This window comes from Schistocerca serialis, chromosome 8 (genome assembly GCF_023864345.2).
Source record: "Schistocerca serialis cubense isolate TAMUIC-IGC-003099 chromosome 8, iqSchSeri2.2, whole genome shotgun sequence".
In the NCBI taxonomy this organism is placed as follows: Eukaryota; Metazoa; Arthropoda; class Insecta; order Orthoptera; family Acrididae; genus Schistocerca; species Schistocerca serialis.
Window position 1 is genome coordinate 92,129,411 of NC_064645.1, and position 22,466 is coordinate 92,151,876.

Genomic DNA, 22,466 nt, shown 5'->3' on the forward strand with positions numbered 1-22,466 from the left:
GTTGCATCTTGAAATTAAAAAAAGCTCCTGAGGTGGAAATGCTATGCCACTGGTCATAGATGGATCATCACATCACAACAGGATCAATACACAGACACAGTGGCCCTCAGTCATATTTGTCCAAGACTATTTGTGAAGAATTCATTGGGAGATCTGTCGTTTCTACTCATCTGATCCTTGTGAAAGGTTTCCAATGGTATGGTAACTGGACATTCCATTTTGGAAATCATTAGGAAACTGAATATTCTGAGACACACAGTGTCAAGTATGTGCTGAGAATACCAAATTTTAAGACATTACCTCTTACCATGGACAATGAAGTGGCTGATGGTCTTCACTTAAAGACGGAGAGCAACAAGGTGAAATAACTGCAGAAATCAGTGAGGGACATACCTGTTAGGACAGTGTGGCAAAATTTGGCATTAATAACCTATGGCAGCAGAAGATCGAAGAGAGTGCCTGTGCTAACATTACGACAATGCCAGCAGCACCTCTCATGGATTGCAGAGGACTGCAAAACCATGGCCTGGTCAGATAAGTCCTGATTTCGGTTGGTAAGAGCTGATGGTAAGGTAAGAGCTGATAGTAAAGTTAGAGTGTGGCAAGCCAGGGACCCATGTTGTCACCAAAGCACTGTGCCAGCTGGTGGTGGTGCTGAAATAGTGTGGGCTGTGTTTACATGTAATGGACTGGCTCCTCTGGCCAAACTGAATCAATCATTGACTGGAAATGGTTTTGTTTGGCTACTTGGAGACCATTTGCAACTATTCATATACTTCATGTTTAAATAACAGTGGAATTTTTATAAATGACAATGGGCTATGTCAGTGAGCCACAATCTCACTCCTAGGCAGACCATGTATGCACTACCAGGTTGGTCTGTATTCTGAGAAGCCTGTTAAATGTGTCCCACTTCAACCATGCAATCACAGAGAAAGAGTTGGTTGGCGTAGGAAGCATGTTGGTTAGTATCAGCAACAGTTGTCCAGAGTGAAGTTCTCCAATGAATCCCACTTCACTGTAGCAAGAGATTCCGGCCACCAGTAAGTGTGGAGAGAAAATGAGCAGTTGCACACCTCAGAATGTTCATGAACTTCATTGGTATGGCCTAACCATTACCATGTCAGCAGGTGTTATGCACAATGGCTGAATACCACTGCATATCTCTGCATGATGCACCTTTACAGCAGAATAGTATTCCAGGGAAATAATTTTGGATCATTCCCTTCTGTTTAGGGGTGTGCTAGTATCCAACTTTCTGTTTATGGATGACAGTGCCTGACACATTGGTCTGCTGAAATGTTAGTCACAGTGCAAAGCGATGATGAGTGTATGGAATGGCCTGCATACTGCTTGGACCTATACCCTACAGTGTACACCCAGTATGCACTTGGTAAGTCTGTCTCTCAATGAACACCTCAATCCCCAAACCATGCAAAAACTAAAAACTGCCTTGAGTGCACAATAGGACAACATCCTCAAAGGACTCCTCAACAGTTTGGTAACCAGCATGAGTAACAGGTGCAAAATGTGCATTAGTGCCCAAGGAGGACATATTCCTTACTGAGAGTCTTATACTGACCTTTATGTTGGGAGCCTGACCTCTGTCAAACACAGACATTATTATGTTTGTTTATCCTGCTTTTCAATGTTGGGGGGGGGGGGGGGGGGGGGTTTATGGGCGCTCAACATCGAGGTCATCAGCGAGCTTTTCAATGTGATGAAATCTGCACTATTTTTTCATTATAAATATACTGCTCTATTCTGTTATTTATGTACTGTGATTCGTGTTGCCCATCATCACCTGTGATTATTCCCATCCAACAGTGTCTCTGTTCCTTAGCAATTGTCAAGCAGTACATTTCATAGTTTCACTCTGCACTTAAATGTGTGATCACATTCTGACTACTGTCAAATAAAACTCAAAACAGTTTTCACTTTTACAAATTACAAAACAGTCCAGATTAATACACTCAAAAAACTATTTGTTCAACTAAACACAATTCTTTGTCTCTATATTTAAAAGGGAGTGAGCGTAGCATTAAATAAGGATAAGTTGAAAATTAATTCCAATTTTCACTCACAAGGGCATATAACAACTTCCATGTAATATAAATGTACAAGCTATCTGCTTCCATAAAATCAATTAAAAACATTAGTTTTCAAGGGAACAATTTCCAAATTTCTCACGCTAAACTGATTCTATGATGTGCGTTGTTGAATCTTACAGAAAAAAACCGTAATGCCACAAGTTTACATCAAATGTAAATGTTAAATATTTATGCAATAATTGCTTCTGCTCCTATTATTCTATATCCAATTCCATGTATATTCTTTCCAATTTGTTGCATATTTATTAAATTAAACTGTATGGTTTTTCTTTAGTGTGACTTACAATACCTAAATTCACTATGTAAGCCTTTTTTTCCAGTCTTCTGATTCATCTGATGTGGCCAAGAATTCCTCTCCTGTGCCCAACCTCTTCATCTCAAAGTAGCACTTGCAACCTACATCTTCAATTATTTGCTGGATGTATTGCAATCGCTGCCTTCCTCTACAGTTTTTGACCTCTACAGCTCCCTCTAGTAACATGGAAGTCATTCCCTGATGTCTTAACAAATGTCCTATCATCCTGTCCCTTCTCCTTGTCCAACATATTACTTTCCACTCCAATTCTGTGGAGAACCTCCTCATCCCTTACCTTATCAATCCATGTAATTTTCAATGTTCATCTGTAGCACCACATCTCAAATGCTTCAACTCTCTTCTGTTCCAGTTTTCCCACTGGCAGTGTGGTTTCAGTTGTCTGAGACTGCAGACATGTGTGCAAGTTGTGTTTGTGTGTCTATTGCTGACAAAGGCCTTAATGGCCAAAAACTATAATTGTGTGAATCTTTTTTTTGTGCCTATCACGACTCAGCATCTCCGTTATATGGAGAGTACCAACTTTCCTTCTCTAATACTGTTACATTCCATCCTGGGTTTTCCATTGTTTGGTTATAGCAGTTATTAGTGATCCACAAACTGTGAGACAAACTTGCATGAACACTGTATGTAGCAAAGGACTCTGATTTATTCTGCTATCACCCACCACTTACGACACCATTGTTATTTCAACGTTAAGTATTGTCAATCTGCTTTAATGAAATAAAACTATTAATGTTATTTGCTTGTTGTATAGCATTCCAAGACTGCAGCATCCATCAGCTATCCTATACAAGATGAGTGGGTGAGGACCCCACACAAAGGGTACTGGTTTCTCGAAGGCATTGCTCCAGGTGACAAAAAATTCTTATCAGGATGGCACCTTTGAGGGTTACCTGCAGTATACACAAGAGCAGCAGCAGCAGCAGCAGCAGTAGCAGCAGCTTGGTTATCAGATGCACTGAGTACCAAAAGCATATTGACATAGTCATCATTTGCATACTCCTTCAGGAAGCCACACTACATGAACTTGATAAGACCAGTTATGGTTGTGCACACAATTTAATGGATCCCACTTTCACACAACAGACTACTGTCATGTGACAAAATGCTGATCTGCTTGTAAACAACTAGAACTAGGGATCATCTAAAACATATGAAGGAACCCACTGAGGATTTGAACTATAGCTCCATGGTGGATGCAGTTTTGATATCCCTGCAGTCTTCTCAGTGAGCTACGGTGATTAGTACAGTGGGGTTATACACATCTCTTTGTTCATTACGATGTGTTGCAAAATGTGATAGTGTTGCCAGTTCCTTGTTTTCATACATGTGTTTTTGAAATACACCCAATCCGATTTTTGTAAATAAAATTTTGTCTTGAGCCAGGATGAGGAATCGCATTCCAACCTCGAAGTGTGGCATTTTTTCTTCACTCTGTATGTCTAAACAACAATCAATATTTTGTACAGCACTTTTTATTTATACCAGTTATGAGCTTTTCATCAATTTGGAGGATAAAAATAATGAACTGCATTATTATATTTTACTAAAAGTTTTTCACTTTATGTTAGTATAGCAAACACAACTCAACCTGATCTCAGCCTCTGCTACAGCAACAGTTACATCTCATACAGGAAATACCTTTCATAGAAAAATATTTAATAACCCCTCATTTAATTAACCCAGTAACATTTTTATATCACAAACACAACAATAAAAGAAATATTGATACAGTTGGTAGGTCTCAAAATTGGCACAGAGTAGTGAGAAATAGTTGAAAGTGTGTAGACTGCTTACACTTTTACTATGCTGGATGCTAGGAAGCAACCAGCTTGGATGGAGTTGTGGCACTGTGGTAGTTGTGGTTACATCTCCATAATTCTGGAGAATGAATAACTGATACTGAAAGTCAAATCTGATTTGGTCACAGCACACACAGAATTAGAACAGCTGAGAGGTGCATTTAGAAGCAGCATAATTGTGAATACAGCAGAATAGTGGACTGTGGTTAAACCTGCCAAATCAGGGAAGTTCAGGAGTTGCAACAATGCAACAACTCTGCTAGTTTTAGTTAGATGTCTCCAACAACTTTACTGCTCAAAAGATTGTAGACGAAAGTGAACAGACAACCAAAAGTGATCAGGAACACTCTGACAAGATACAGAAAAGAATGCTAGCCAAAGTTAGTAGCAGCCATAGGGTTAAAAAGCTCCTTTTACTAAGGAGTAGTCATATGAAGGGAATGTCTGAACAAAAGCAGAGTTGGCAAAAGAAAATCTCTAACAGTTGCAGTGGACTTGGTACAGTTGATTCGAATGTCCATCTCAACCAACCACCTAACGAGATTTCTGACATGTCTATGGCAAAACCTCAGTGTTATCTCAGCTCTATAAACTACTATTGCTTTTTCCTGCAAGTGTTTGAGCTTCACAGCTTAAAGCTGGCAACAGCACTGACAGCTGCCAGGGATCTTCTTTTGCCAACTCTACTATAGTACAGAGCTCCTTGGATACCGAATACCAGGTACGCAATAATTTTTTTTTAGCCGAGTGCAGGGCTCAGTGACGTCACCTATTACTTATGCTCTCTAGGAGAAAGATACTGGTAAAGGGGGTACTGGGAACAGTTTGGATCATCATCTCAACTACACTAATGGGGATGACAAGGACATTGTTAGGAATGCTCCTCTAACAGATTTGGTGACTGTGTCATTCTTGGAGAAATAGGAGAGTTTTGAATGAAGCAGTTTGTTGGACACTAAATTCCAGAGCTTCAAGAGTCACTCAACAGAACATGGTGATCACAAGGCCACTTGTGTGTGATAAATGCATCGCCCCTTACTATGTAGGACATGGTGTACATGTGAATATTCACATTAGGTGGTTACTTCCATGACTTATTTTCAGAAGCATTCAGTGCAGCTAGTGCACTGTCTGTCATATCTATGCAATTTCCAATACTGCCACAAGCTCTGCTGAATGAATTGTGATGTAGCAGTTAGCATCAATGGCTGGTGCACTGGAGGTTGCCACTTTTACCTGTCCAACAACAATTATTTCTTATTTAATATTTATCATTTCTGGAAGGTTCTCAAAATTTCTTATGTCTGAATATTTCAGAATATTAAAACATTACAATGTTTAAGTAACAGTAGTACCCTCTGTCCAGGAGTTCAGTTCTGTTCTGTCTGTATGTTGGCATTCATAATGAACAAGCTTTCTGTGCTAAGTGTTGCACTTCTGTGATGACCTTGCTTTTGGATCTGCACTGGATTGTGTTATGACATGACTCGGTTTGGTGGAGTGTTCGTCGCTGTTAGTAGTAGTTTATCCTGTAGCGAAGTAGAAGTTGATAGTTCCTGTGAATTATTATGGGTGGAGGTTACACTCAACAACCGAGCTAGGTTAATAATTGGCTCCTTTTACTGACCTCCCGACTCAGCAGCATTAGTGGCAGAACAACTGAGAGAAAATTTGGAATACATTTCACATAAATTTTCTCAGCATGTTATAGTCTTAGGTGGAGATTCCAATTTACCAGATATAGACTGGGACACTCAGATGTTTAGGAAGGGTGGTAGGGACAGAGCATCGAGTGACATTATACTGAGTGCACTATCCGAAAATTACCTCGAGCAATTAAACAGAGAACCGACTCGTGGAGATAACATCTTGGACTTCCGATAACAAACAGACCCGAACTTTTCGACTCTGTATGTGCAGAACAGGGAATCAGTGATCATAAGGCCGTTGCAGCATCCCTGAATATGGAAGTGAATAGGAATATAAAAAAAGGAAGGAAGGTTTATCTGTTTCGCAAGAGTAATAGAAGGCAGATTTCAGACTACCTAACAGATCAAAATGAAAATTTCTGTTCTGTCACTGACAATGTTGAGTGTTTATGGAAAAAGTTCAAGGCAATCGTAAAATGCATTTTAGACAGGTATGTGCTGAGTAAAACTGTGAGGGACGGGAAAAACCCACCGTGGTACAACAACAAAGTTAGGAAACTACTGCGAAAGCAAAGAGAGTTTCACTCCAAGTTTAAACGCAGCCAAAACCTCTCAGACAAACAGAAGCTAAACGATGTCAAAGTTGGCGTAAGGAGGGCTATGCGTGAAGCGTTCAGTGAGTTCGAAAGTAAAATTCTATGTACCGACTTGACAGAAAATCCTAGGAGGTTCTGGTCTTACGTTAAATCAGTAAGAGGCTTGAAACAGCATATCCAGACACTCCGGGATGATGATGGCATTGAAACAGAGGATGACACGCGTAAAGCTGAAATACTAAACACCTTTTTCCAAAGCTGTTTCAAAGAGGAAGACTGCATTGCAGTTCCTTCTCTAAATCCTCACACAAACGAAAAAATGGCTGACATTGAAATAAGTGTCCAAGGAATAGAAAAGCAACTGGAATCACTCAACAGAGGAAAGTCCACTGGACCTGACGGGATACCAATTCGATTCTACACAGAGTACGCGAAAGAACTTGCCCCCCTTCTAACAGCCATGTACCGCAAGTCTCTAGAGGAACGGAGGGTTCCAAATGATTGGAAAAGAGCACAGGTAGTCCCAGTCTTCAAGAAGGGTCGTTGCGCAGATGCACAAAACTACAGACCTATATCTCTGATGCCGATCTGTTGTAGAATTATAGAACATGTTTTTTTCCTCGGGTATCATGTCGTTTTTGGAAACCTGAATCTACTATGTAGGAATCAACATGGATTCTGGAAACAGCGATCGTGTGAGACCCAACTCGCTTTATTTGTTCATGAGACCCAGAAAATATTAGATACAGGCTCCCAGGTAGATGCTATTTTTCTTGACTTCCGGAAGGCATTCGATACAGCATGTTGTTATCAATGGAGAGACGTCTACAGACGTTAAGGTAACCTCTGGCGTGCCACAGGGGAGTGTTATGGGACCATTGCTTTTCACAATATACATAAATGACCTAGCAGATAGTGTCGGAAGTTCCAAGCGGATTTTCGCGGATGATGCTGTAGTATACAGAGAAGTTGCAGCATTAGAAAATTGTAGCGAAATGCAGGAAGATCTGCAGCAGATAGGCACTTGGTGCAGGGAGTGGCAACTGTCCCTTAACATAGACAAATGTAATGTATTGCGAATACATAGAAAGAAGGATCCTTTATTGTATGATTATACGATAGCGGAACAAACACTGGTAGCAGTTACTTCTGTAAAATATCTGGGAGTATGCGTGCGGAACGATTTGAAGTGGAATGATCATATAAAATTAATTGTTGGTAAGGCGGGTACCAGGTTGAGATTCATTGGGAGAGTGCTTAGAAAATGTAGTCCATCAACAAAGGAGGTGGCTTACAAATCACTCGTCCAACCTATACTTGAGTATTACTCATCAGTGTGGGATCCGTACCAGATCGGGTTGACCGAGCAAGGTGGCGCAGTTGTTAGACACTGCACTCGCATTCGGGAGGACGACGGTTCAATCCCGTGTCCGTCCATCCTGATTTAGGTTTTCCGTGATTTCCCTAAGTTGCTGCAGGCAAATGCCGGGATGGTTCCTTTGAAAGGGCACGGCCGACTTCCTTCCCCATCCATGCCTAATCCGATGAGACCGATGACCTCGATGTCTGGTCTCCTTCCCCAAACCCCCCCCCCCCCCCCCAGATCGGGTTGACGGAGGAGATAGAGAAGATCCAAAGAAGAGCGGCGCGTTTCGTCACAGGGTTATTTGGTAACCATGATAGCGTTACGGAGATGTTTAATAAATTCAAGTGGCAGACTCTGCAAGAGAGGCGCTCTGCATCGCGGTGTAGCTTGCTCGCCAGGTTTCGAGAGGGTGCGTTTCTGGATGAGGTATCGAATATATTGCTTCCCCCTACTTATACCTCCCGAGGAGATCACGAATGTAAAATAAAATTAGAGAGATTAGAGCGCGCACGGAGGCTTTCAGACAGTCGTTCTTCCCGCGAACCATATGCGACTGGAACAGGAAAGGGAGGTAATGACAGTGGCACGTAAAGTGCCCTCCGCCACACACCGTTGGGTGGCTTGCGGAGTATAAATGTAGATGTAGATGTAGATGTAGAAGACATAATTTTGAAGCACAGAACTCTCCATGTGATAATCTCTGACTGTGGAAAAGTTTTTCACCCAACAATAGTATCAGAGGTAATTTCATGTTGCTATATCATCCACACGACAAAAATGGCTTACCACTAACAGATGGGTGGCCTCACAGAACACTTCAATAAGACATTGGCAGATATGCTCTTGATGTATGTTGATGCCAAACAAATACTGCCCATCTTGACATCTGCATAGAACACAGCGAAGTAACACACTAAAGGCTTAACACCATTCTTTCTGCTCCATGGTCGGAAATCCAGAACAACTAACACCAAGTAGCAGAAGTAAGGCACAGCCTGGGAGACTTTTAAGCATGTGCAAAAAGGGAGATTATTGGAAAAGTTACTAATATGCTACATTGGACCTCTCCTTCATCATTGTCAGACATCATGTAAGATGTTAACGATTATGACTCTTCATCAAGAAGGCAAAAGTGCAGAGACATTGTCCATGTCTTATGTATGAAGCCCTGTTATTGTCCTGAGGTACAGATCAATGCTGAGGCTTCTTGTTCTATGGAAGTGAAGAACTGATCAAAACTCATGAAGCTACCTTTGATGCTCATCACAGTGACAATATGACCAGAATGGAAAGATCCACTATCACTGTCATACAGAGGGCTGTTAACAAGGTCTTGATTCAGGGTGTGAGAACTCCTGAAACAGTGCGTCACTGTTTCTCCAGGAGAGAGAGAGCAATGACATGTGATGTAGTGATTAGCATTGTTGGCTAGTGCGGTGTGGGTCACCAGTTCAAACCTGACCACCAATAAGTTTTTGTTATTTAGTATTTATCATTTCTGGAAGATTCTTGAAATTCAGTATTCAATATTTGTATAAGTAGCATCGCTCAGCATCCACAAGTTCAGTTCCATTTTGCTGTATGTTGCTATTTATAATAAATGTGCTTCCAGTGCTAAGTGTTTTACTTCATACATGGCCTCACTTTCGGATTTGGAATTGATTGTTGTTACTGGTAAAACAAATCATGTAGTCACAAAGTTTTGTACAATGGTAGGAGGAAGTTATGTGAATAATACACTGAAAGTCCTGACATGGGACGTTAGCATAGAGGTGGGGAAGCAGTTAAAGGTAATTCTTTTATGTTTTTCTTGAATAACTCAAAAACTGTGGCTTCTAGCAAAAATATTTCCCAGTAAAAATATAACTGCATTAAATTTTATATAAAAAAGGCACTGTTCATTTTTCCTTTAGTACTAATAGTTTACATTTTGCAGGGGATGGAAAACTCGAAGATTATTAGGAATAATGTTTTAATGGTATAAAATTGATGTTTATCTTAAATCAAGTGGATTATGAGCAAATATTAAATGTGTACACCACATCTAAGTGCAGTGGAGTCTTATTAAGGGATAAATTGTGTTCTGGGGATATAAGACGGTCGTTGGAATGGAGGGGGAGGCTTAAGGGTAGATGCATAAAGGAAGGCAGGTCACCAGATTGTGGTCATGCACTTCCCTCCTTCATAGGTCTGCAAACTCAAGAGCAAGTAGGCCATTCTCCACTCTCTCTACACCACTGTGTCACAAGAAGCAGCAACATGGTATTTCACAAAACATACCAAGCATCCTGCAGTTCACTTTATTAATCACTAGTGAATGCAGCATGCGGAGGTGTGTGGGAGTGTTTATTTTCCACAAAATACGGTAACATTACATAGAACATAGATATGAGTTACCAAAAACACTAATGCAAGAAACATATATGCATGGACTCTACAAATCTCTGCACACTCTTTTACATTTCTACATGGAAAACAGATTCTTAATCATCCTATAAGACAGCTATAACATGGAAGGGAACTTCCACCACCAAGAATACTGCTCACTTTTCGACTTAAGGACTGGCTATACCTCACTAGCATTACCTATGCAGTTTCGTATGAGAGTAGACAAAATAACTTCACTGAGATCTTGTTTATATAGTAGAGTATTTTCAATTTGTTAAGGGGAGGAGGGACCGGTGAAATCTCAACCTAACTGTATAAAAATTGCGGGATGCTGAAAATTCATTTCATAACATATCTTGGCATGCTGAATACAGTGGTAAATCCAATTTGCTAAAAATAATTTTTTCACCACTTTTGAATTTCTGAGTTTGGATAAAACCATTATTTTTTCAAACCCATACATAGAGTTGTTGGTTATCAAGTAATGTATTCACAAAAAAAGTTTGAGCCAAAAATGTTTAAAATTGGAGGAGAAGTATAATTTTTTTTATTCTGGTAATTTTTATTTTTTTCAAAAAAGTTGGAGTATTTTAGTTTTCTATCACTAAACAGATATGTAAAGTGCAGAAATTTAACTGATACAATAATCTCATACGAATATGTCTTTATTTGTGCATAAACTGTACGTATATCTGTAATTGTGTATGTATATATGCCCTAACAATATTATGAGAAGGAAAGTTGCTACTCACAATATAGCTGAGATGCTCAGCTGCAGATAGGCACACCATAAAGACTCTCTCTCTCTCTCTCTCTCTCTCTCTCTCTCTCTCTCTCTCTCTCTCTCACACACACACACACACACACACACACACACACACACACACACACACACACACACACACACTCATGCAAACATAACTCCCACACGCAACTGCAGTCTCAGGCCCGTGTTAACCAACAACTCCATGTAGGGTTTGAAAGAAAAAAAGGATTATTTCAAAACTCAAAAATTCAAAAGTGGTGAAAAAATTTTGTATTTCAGTGTAACTGTCATAAAGGTGTGTGACTGAATGAAATTGAAAGTGTTTATTTGACACCGCAAATGGTCATCAAGCCACAGTCACTAAAACAATGTAATTTTTAAAAGGTTACATTGCTAGTTTCGACACACTGAATTGTCATTTTCAAAAGTAACTGGTAAACTGCACTAATAATTGCAACCACACTTCTTTCAAATATTATGAAAAACACACTAAAACCAGTAAACTGGAGCAAAGGCATCAGAAATGGATCACCAGATGTCATGACAATTTTTTGGTTGATCAGTCATTTCACATCTTAATGCAGTGTGGATGGAAATTGCATCAGGATGAAAGATATTATATACTCTTGCACTATGTCCTGCAGTGATGCAATGATCATTTTGCAAACAAAGGCTAATCTTATAATGTGCAGCAAGCCCAAAACTAGAACACAGCACACAATCTTACTGTGTTCTGCTAATGAAATCTTACGAAGATGATTTACTTCCATTTGGGACGAACACAAGTCTTGCCTTCATAAAGCATTAGCATTCTGCTAATGAAATCTTACAAAAATGATGTACTTCCATTTGGGACTAACAATCTTACAAAAATGATCCATTTGGGACTAACACAAGTCTTGTCTTCATAAAGCACACTGCAGAAAGGTCAGTATAAATTCATGAAACACTCTGAAGTTGCTTCTTTGACATAGTGGGGTGGAGAGAGTGGAGACTCACTTGCTTGCTCTTCAGTTTGCAGACCTACAAATGACAGAATGCAGGGTCACAATCAAGCAACCTGCCTACCTTGCATTTGCCTCCACTCTGTTACACCCTGAAAACACAATTTATCCTCTGCTGCACTTAGATGTGGTACACATATTTAATATTTATTCTTTAACTACTTCATTTAAAAATACACATTAGTTTTATGCCATTAAAACACTATTTTTAATAATCTGTGACTTTTACATCCCCTGCAACATGGAAACTATTAGTCCTAGAGAAAAAATGAATAGGGCTTTTTGTGGAAGATGCTTGCATTGATTAGTGAAATCAGTAATGAAAGGAAATCTTGTGCAAATCAGCAGCTACTGCACTGTTTTATTTATCACAATTGCTGTTTGCCATGCCTGCTCTTGCTAAAACATGCAAAACTTCTTAAGTTAAGATAACTGAGATTCTCATATCAGTATAGGACAATAATAAATGTAGAGATATTCTACATATGTGCTATGCATAACACAATATCATGTGGGACTCACAGGAATTAAACAGATGCATCTTCATGGATACAAGTCAATATCACACTACTGAAGGTGTAATTTGAGGAAAGGAGAAGTGGCCACAAACAGAAAAAGTAGAATACATTAACACAAATGGTGCCACCTCTTGACGGTCTATGGGTCCCCAACAGGAGATGTTTTTAACTTCAGCACCCAGTTACAGAGGGTAGTAAGATTTAGTAGAAATAACAGGTCAGTGACTGTATCTGCAGACTGCTGCACAGATTTAATCTTCAATAAATTTGTTTACTGATGTTCAGCTTCAGTTCAGCCCCCACAGTAACATTACCAACTTGAATATTTACATCTACAACTATACTTCGCAAATCACTGTGAAGAGGATGACACAGGGTATATCCTTTTGTACTACTTTTTCTCATTCCATTCACGTATTATGTGTATGAAGAAAGCTTTCTTAAATACCTGCACACTGTAATTAATCTAATTTTGTCTTCAGAGTCCCTATGGGAGAGATAAGTAGGGAAGTTATGTGTCTTCCTTGATTCCACACTTAAAGATTGTTCTTGAAATTTTTTATGTAGACTTCCATTAGATAGATGGCACTTACATAAAATGTCTACCAGATCATGCAGATTGAAGACAAAGATTTTGAAAGCAGATTTTAAACTGTAATTTCCAGACAGGGACATGGACCCTGGCCATTCTGTATTGGTTATGAACTGCAGATTAAAACTGAAGAAATTACTGAAGGGTAGGGTATTAAGGGGATGAGACATGGAAAAGCTGAAAAATTCAGAGGTTGCTGAGAGTTTCAGAGAGATGGCAAGGCAACAACTAGCTGAAACGTGGATAAGGAACAGAAGATAAAACAAATGGGTTACCTTAAGACGTGAAATTATGAAGGCAGCAAAAGATCAAACAGGCAAAAAGACAAGGCCTGGAAAAAAATCCTTATGTATACATAAGATATTGAAGATGATTGGCGAAAGGATAATATACAAAAATGCAGCAAATGAAGCAGTCAAAAGGGAATATAGATATCTTAAGTATGAAATGCAGAAAATTGAAAATGAATAAGCTGGAATGGTGACTGGACAAATACAAGGATGAAGAAACATACAGGACTAGAGGAAAGATAGATATCATATCTACAGGAAAATTAAAGACACCTTTGGAGAACAGAGACTCAGATGTATGAACATCAAGAGCACAGATGGCAAGCCAATACCATGGAAAGAAGGTAAAGCTCAAAGGCATAAAGGATATGTAGGCAAACAAACTTAAGGGTAATATTATACAAGCAGAAGGAAAGGAAATATATGAAGACAAGATGGGAGATGTGATACTGTGAGAAGAAACTGACAGAGTACTGAAAGACATAAGTGGAAATAAGGCCTTTGGGGTAGATGACATTCCCTCAGAATTACAAAGATGCTTGGGAGAGCCAGCCATGGCAAAATGGTTCCATCTGGTCTGCGAGTTATATGTTACAAGTGAAATACCGTCTGACTTCAAGGTGACTGTAATCATTCCATTTCCAAAGAAGGCAATTACTGACAGGAGTCAATACTACATAACCATCAGTTTAATAAGTCATGGTTGTAAAATAAAGCCATGAATCATTTAAAGAACAATGGAAAAACTGGTAGAAGATAACCTCAAGTGAACTTTTGGTTCTGGAGAAATGTTGGAATATGGCTCTACGTCTCATCTGAGAAGGTAGGTTAAAGAAAAGCTAATCTATTTATAACATTTGTAGATTTAGAACAAGTTTTTGGCAATGTTGAGTGGAAAGTTCTCTCTAAAATTTTTAAGGTAAGTGGGGTAATATGCAGGGAGGGAATGATCGTTTACAACATGTACAGAAACCAGGTTGTAATAAAAGGACCAAAAGAAGGGAAAGGGGAACATTAGTTGAGAAGGGTGTGTTGTAGCCTATCCCTGTTGTTTTTAATCTGTATATAGAACAATCAGTAAAGGAAACAAAGGAGAAATACCAAACAGGAATTAAGAGTTGAGGATGGGAAATTGAAGATTTGAGGTTCACCAGTGACACTGTAATTCTGCTAGAGATGACAAAGGACTTGGAACAGCACATGAACAGAACTGATAGTGTCCTCAAAAGAGATTTTAACATGTATATCAACAAAAGTAAAATGTGGGTAATGGAATGTGGTCAAATTAAATCAAACAATGCTGATGGATTTAGATAAGGAAATGAGACCCTAAAAGTAGGAGATGTGCACAGTATATGTCATATGTGTGTGTAAGAAAAGCCGTGGGTAAAAAGCATTTCCAAATTTCCCTTATGATAATTTGTATACCATCCCATAAAGTTCAGATTGAGATCCACTATACAATTTACTACTGTACTGTTGAGTGTGTCATGACATATCATGGTTGTAAGTTATACTTCTGTTTGTTCTGAATGGAAAAGAAATGTGTGCCATCTGCATCAATAATTGGGGATGTATGGATTTTCTAACGTATAATAATAAGCAGCCCAGGGCTCGTCAAAATAAATTTAGAGAAAATTTCACTAGATATGCACATTTACATGATGGAATTTGTAGCTAAGATTTTAAGCAATGCCCTTCCTCACAGCTATGCACTATGTGTTTACATCATATCTTCCCATTCTCTTCTTTGTATTCCAACCAGAACATTCCAGCATTTATGAATGACAAGGACCACACTCAAACAGCACCCAAAATAAGCAGCATTTTTACTATGCAATGACTAATAATGTGATTATATGTAACTAAATCAATGTTATTTATTTCCCACTAATTTGTGAAGCTGGAATATTAAAACATCAGAAATATGTTCCAGATTTTTAAAAAATGTTTGCCCCTGTGAGGAAGAGGAAATGAGAGAGAGAGAGAGAGAATGAAATAAATTATAAAAGTACATTTTATGACTATTTCACAAACCAATGAAGGACTTCATGCAGGACATAAAACTTGGGTAAGGGTAGATATTAATGAAGAAATTAAAGTTTAGTTTGGAAGTGTGTATATATTATTACTGTAAACTGAGGTGACTATGGAATTTTCTCCACAAAATAAAACACTTGAAGTATATTTGTTACAAAAGAGAAATAAAGCATGACTATCCTATTTCTGTGTTTATGTTTTCACAAAGGTTAAATTCATAAACCTTTGACTGAGAGTTATGCAAGTACATTCAGGAATTTGCAAGTTTGAAACAGAAAAAATGGGAAATATCAAACTCATTAAGTATGTGGGAAAATGACAACACAAAAGGTTTTAATGAACAACTAAAAGAATCCAGTTAGTTAATTCATTAATTCATTATATAAATTCATTATATAATTAATGACACATGAAATACATCATGGAAACTCAAGTTCTGAGAACAAAACTTTCATTCCTTCATCATTAACAAGAGAAACAGGGCAAAGAAAAGATAAGAAAAATATATGGGGGAATAGTCCACCTATAAGTTTAGGTTGTGACAAGAAGTGAGAATATGATGACCTTCCCACAGCCTAAAATGATACACGTGGTGAACAGATGAAATTAAAACAACTGTCAGATGGGCTGTTTCGTTTTCTATTACTTTTTGTTTTCAACAGTCAATAGTTTGTATGCTGGGCTAGCCTCTTTTGTGTATTACATAGCAGAAAATGCTTGTAGTGTCTGGTAACACTGTTTTATAAACCTATCTTGTAAACACTGAGAATCAAATATATAATGGAACATCAGACACAATTAATTATATTTTGAGAGACACCATTATATTTTTATGAATATTAATTTGTTGGTATAGTCTCAGAAAGTGTCATGTGTCACCTGCTTCCTGTCATATCACTCACATACGCAAACATATTGGCCACATAGTATTTCTCATGTATTCTCTTTAGGCTTCTACTGAAACAAGTTGACAAAGAACACATAAAATACTGATTAAAACCAACATTTCAACTGATTAAATCTTACCTTTAGTAATGTTTTCCTTTGACAGTGGGTTGATGTTTTTCTGTAGTTGCTCAGGTGTATAGTTCTTGAAAGGCTGATTCAATGCAACAATATTCATTGAAAACCCAAATACAAAAATGGCAAGCACAGCAAGGAAGCGTGCCAAGTCTTTCATAAGATTTCCTATAATGATAGCCCATGGTCCAAATAGATGGTGAAAGGACAGAAAGTCAAGAATCTGCACACATGCCAAAAGAAAAGACATGGCAAACAATTGATTTCTGATGTACATGAGAGTAGGCCAATAAATTCTCGGAACAAACAGCATGCCTGCCAAATGTGCTGCCACTCCAAAGATACCAAACAGCAACACAGCTACCTGTAAAACAAAAATTGGATGTTATTTATCAAATTATAAACTTGTTAAAAACTTAAACAAATGTATAGTATTACATACTAATGTTTTATGTATGAGTCATAAAAAGTGATGTCAACATACTGCTACTCACCCAATAGGGGAGGTGCTGAGTCACAAATAGGCACAATAAAAAGATTATGAAACAAGTAAGCTTTCAGCCAAAAGACTTTCTTCCAAATTGGACAACATGTACACACACACCCAAATGCAACAGATGTCTCTGCTATAAGATGAGTAGCAATCTATCTTTTTCATAATACAGTCATTATTCCATCCTGAATTTTCCATTGTTTGATATCAACATATAGATTACAAAGGATATCCAAAACTACTGTTACTCTGAAAGGAAGACTTCTGCAAGCATAACACACAGGAAAATAGATATGTCCACACTGAACAAGTTAAGACTAGACGTTGTCACAAAGGAATATTATATTACAGAGAAATCATTTACAACAGTTTACCCCAATAAATTAAGTGATTAAATATTTAATCAAGTTTTAAAGTCAGATTGAAGATATATATATAACTGAGCACTGTTCCTACAGCTGAGAGGAATTCGTCAGGAAAGAACTCATAGATATTCAAGGGCTCTATAAATTGCCTAATTTTTCCTGCAACCTTAAGAACTGTCCAGACAGAAGCTGTGTAATGACTATGAATTTAAGGGAGGTGTTCTAACTCTGAACAAAATAAGAAACACAGTTATGGGAAACCAACAACTATTTATTCGGTCATGGCATGACAACATATATAGGCAGTTCAAGACAGTTACATAAAAGAGAGAGGTGCCTGGAGATTCTGAACAGCATGATCCTCAAATGTGACTCATGCCATGGCAGTGGTGGTGGAGGTGCAGTAATGTGTGCATTACTGCCGGAAGTACTAAGTAAATTTAATTGTTATTGATATAAGAGAGCTACAATTATGTACTGACATAAGGTCCGATCGGTCGTCAAATGGAAGCAACAGTGTGGGGGTCATTGCTCCAACTTGTCATAGCACTGTACCAACTTCCAATACCTTTGCCACTGAAGGGAGCCACCTGTGCTTTCTGGTACTTCTCTACACTGGTCTGCAGTTCATTGTCTGTGCCAGGCAGATGGAAGCAGACAGATAGACACAAACAGAGAGAAAACCACCCACACTGTCATAGTAAGTACAAAACTAAAATTTTACATCCATATCGTCAGATAGACAATACTCATGACAATACATTAAAATATGTTCCACCTTCTTGTCCCAGCATTATGCTAGAAATAGATATGCAACTTCTGGAAAACCATCTGAAGTTGAATCTGAAAAAGTTTGGAAACCAGTTCATGGAGTAACAAATAACTATTCAAAAATGTGACTGGTTGCAGTTCTATGTATTTACATTCAATTAACAGCCATGGCTTCTAAAATATCTGTAACTGATAAGTTTAATCTGACTTAGTTTTGTTTCTTTCAAGAAAATATTCCCAGGGATATTATGTCTCAAAGTTGTCAAAAGCTCAGTGGTGCACTGTTAAAGCTGCACTACAGAGCTGAATGAGTGACTAAGTCTCTGCAAGTAATGAACTGACAATGGTGAAACTTACCAATATATATTGAGTACATGTTCACACAAATGTTTTTCAAAATGCATGATTGTCATGCGGGAACCTCTAGACCAGTTGGCATGGAATGACTGAACTGTAATATTCAGACCTAGACCTTGGGCTACACTACAGGTCAGTCTGTCATCATATCCACTTTTCTTCTGTGACAGTTCAGACATTTTCCTAAAGAAGCCTAATTCTGTCAGCTGGTGATACTGATCAACAAGAAGTGCTACTGTAGTCCTGTTAGCATTGACAACTCTCCTTCAGTCCAGACTAATATTTATTTTTAGCCAAGATGCCACCATTCATTAACAGACTAACATTTATTTTTAGCCAAGTTGCCACCATTCATTAACAAACAAAACACAAAAAAACAAGAAATCCATCCAAAGCTTCTTAAACCACAACCTGTCTACTAAAAGTCACTCACTCACCAACTAATGTTCATCCCTAACACAAAATGCAAAGAGTAATACACTCCTTCAAGATAAGCAAGAATGAAGTAAACTGAAGGAGCAACTTGAGTCAACTCGATGTGCTTGCCACACACATGAAACACTACAAACTCAGCCAGCAAGTTGTATAGTTGCAAAAACTTTATGGGCTTGTCATATCATCGCCCATCATAATATTCAATGAACAAGATTGAACTGTTAGCAATTTCAAACAATAAAATGAAGCACTCGTCATTATCAACCTTCAACTGCAAACAGTCATGAATAACAACATGGTGAACAGGATTCAAAATACTGAAAACCAACACTAGAGCGAGCCACCATATACTACCAAATCTCATCACGAGTCTAAACCGAGGTACATTTTGGTTGACAAAAAAACTTGATTACTGTACCATGACCATAGAATAAGAGCTAGAATGAACTTACAGTTACCAAGAAAGAATATACAACACTCAAAACAACATTTTTGGTAAAGGAATAAAATTGTACAAAATTCCTTAAGGAGTGTAAAGATAATAAAACAAATTTATTTAAACATGCAATACAGTGAAGAATTATTCAGACAACAAAGAGTAGTGGTTTGGTAAAAAATGTAACACAGGTACATAATAATAACACATTTCAGTCATATCATAGCACATATTTACTCCACAATTTTTCATTGTATTTTGTTTTATTTGTCCTCTTGGAAATACCTTACATCAAAGCTCTGCAATGGATAATATTAACATCTTATTCTTTTTCTGAGCTCAATATCTCACTCATTATGGGGGGATGCTGACTCAATTTTTTAGGTGAGGAAGTGGGAAAGTGCAGTATACAATATGGAAACCAGCTATCATCATCAAGGTATTGATGCTGACTGACAGTATACGTACTGCATTCAGTGATGTTGAGAAGTGAATGTACAGTGTAGAACTAGCTTTTTACATTACAAGATAACTTCTTTGCTAGAATTCATAAAGAAAGCAGTATGTACACTACAGTACAATTGAAATTATTGATAGTTCACAATTCAACCACTGGAGCGCCTTCCTCCAATCACAGCACTCAGCATCATGCCTGAACTGTTCCCCTTTGCCAAACCAAACTGCCATGTGGTTGACATCTTCAATTTTTTTTTTTTTGGTCCTGTCCTCCTCAGTTGCACGTAATACTACAGTGTGTTGATGATTTTCACTTATGGACCGTCTGACAGCAACTGAATAAAACACAATTTTAGTGCCATTGTGTTTTATTCAGTTGCTGTCAGACGGTCCATAAGTGAAAATCATCAACACACCGTAGTGCCATGTGGTTATTTCACTTTCAATGTTTGGCTAGTGCTGTGTATGAAATGTGCATATTTTGTTATCATTATTGTGGTTTTTTTATCACATCTGCTGAAATGTGAAAGAACAGGATCAGACTCAAGATTCTGGATGCAAACACATACTGAAAGAAACCTTGCCAAGGAATTGCATTTAAAGGATAATCTTGACAACTGATGTGCAATGTGCAGGAACACTTTGAGAGGGAGGCAGAAAGTTGGGAGACCTCTGCTACTGATTTCAAAAATAATCATGTGAACTGCAGCTCCTGCTGAAGTTAGTGAACTGACTGTAATTCATATTGGTAAGGAAAAATATGAGAAGGAACAAACTGAAGCAGGATCCTCTTGTCTTCATAAGCCACACAGAAAGAGAAGTATTCAGGAAAGTGTAACAAACCTGAATCCCTTCACACAAGAAGTGATTCTGTGTCATATATACAATTTTAATCATAAGAGAGATAGGCCTACATTAGATAAGCTTCATCCAACATTGCGTGAAGTCGTACTTTCTGAAGGCAGCAAATCATTGTAGCAGTTGGTTCTGTAAAATATTGATGGAATGGGAAAACATAGCTGCACAGCAATGTATATTTTTGCATGAAATAAAGATCATTAATTTCAGGGACATTATTTGGATCGATGCGACATGGGTGAATGCAGGTCATACTGTTACAAGAGGTTGGAGTGATGACAAACCAGAAAGTATGGCACTCACCATTTGCAAAGATGGTACTATTATTCTTTTGCATGTTGATACCTACCATGGCTTTATTCCAATATCAACTGCTTTTTGGATCAAAGAAAACATCAGAGTACCATGAAGAAATGAATCATGAAACATTTTTGAATTGGTTCCACAGTATGTTGTTACCAAGTTTAGAAAATTGATCAGTAATGACAACACTCCATACAATTTAGTTTTAAATGATATAATCCTGTCCTCTCAAAAGGTAGACATTATTTGGTGATTACAATAACCCAATGTTACTGTGTATGATATGCTAAAAAAATTAGAATTAATAGAACTCATGTCACTTCATAAGCCACAATTCCTGACTTACGTTATCAATGATGTGGCTTGTAAGTATTGGAATAGAGTCATGAGACTACCACTGCCATTTTAACACAACTAAACTTATTTGGAAGCAAGTGAAAGCATATGTTCCTTGCAAAAATCAACAGTTCACCTTGAGTTGAGAAACTGACTGTTCAGGGCCTGGGAAATGTCACTGAAATAGATTGGAGGGTTACTGTGATTCATACAAAGTAAATAAATGGCAAAGCATGGAATAATGAAGGTCTTCTCAAACATAGTGCCATCTAACTTATTACTGCTTCCAGCTGCATACCTATGTTGGAATGTTAAATGACTCTGAAATGAATGGTATCTACCCTTCTTTGGACAATCCCTGTAGCTTGCTGCCATGGTGAAAAGTATGCTGGGCATGGCAAGATGGCACTACCCAGAACTGGTGCTGAGGCAACCGTGGTGCAGCATAGGCCATAGATGACAAGTGTCAAGAACAGCTGTTGAGCAACTGACCATCGAGGTGAATCAGGTGGCTACCAACAGTCTCTCATCAATGACTATTCAGTGAACATGTATGCTTATGGGAATCTGCAGCAGGTCCCTGCAGGTGATACAACCATGCTAACTGTTCTGCATCAGCGATGTTGTTGTTGTTGTGGTCTTCAGTCCTGAGACTGGTTTGATGCAGCTCTCCATGCTAATCTATCCTGTGCAAGCTCCTTCATCTCCCAGTACCTACTGCAACCTACATTCTTCTGAATCTGCTTAGTGTATTCATCTCTTGGTCTCCCTATACGATTTTTACCCTCCACACTGCCCTCCAATGCTAAATTTCTGATCCCTTGATGCCTCAGGACATGTCCTACCAACCGATCCCTTCTTCTAGTCAAGTTGTACCACAAACTTCTCTTCTCCCCAATCCTATTTAATACCTCCTCATTAGTTACATGATCTACCCACCTAATCTTCAACATTCTTCTGTAGCACCACATTTCAAAAGCTTCTATTCTCTTCTTGTCTAAACTATTTATCGTCCATGTTTCACTTCCATACATGGCTACACTCCATACAAATACTTTCAGCAACCACTTCCTGACACTTAAATCTATACTCAATGTTAACAAATTTCTCTTCTTCAGAAACGCTTTCCTTGTCATTGCCAGTCTACATTTTATATCCTCTCTACTTCGACCATCATCAGTTATTTTGCTCCCCAAAT

The 22,466-nt window shown here is 38.2% G+C and overlaps 1 protein-coding gene across 1 annotated transcript in view; it reads right to left on the reverse strand.

Annotated features, from left to right (window-relative positions):
• Positions 1 to 22,466, reverse strand: part of LOC126416840 (serine/threonine-protein phosphatase 6 regulatory ankyrin repeat subunit A) — a 448,195-nt gene that overhangs the window by 64,439 nt on the left and 361,290 nt on the right. The window contains exon 19 of the mRNA XM_050084723.1: positions 16,465 to 16,822. Within this exon, the coding sequence (XP_049940680.1) occupies positions 16,465 to 16,822 (358 nt within the window). The remainder of the gene's footprint in view (positions 1 to 16,464; positions 16,823 to 22,466) is intronic.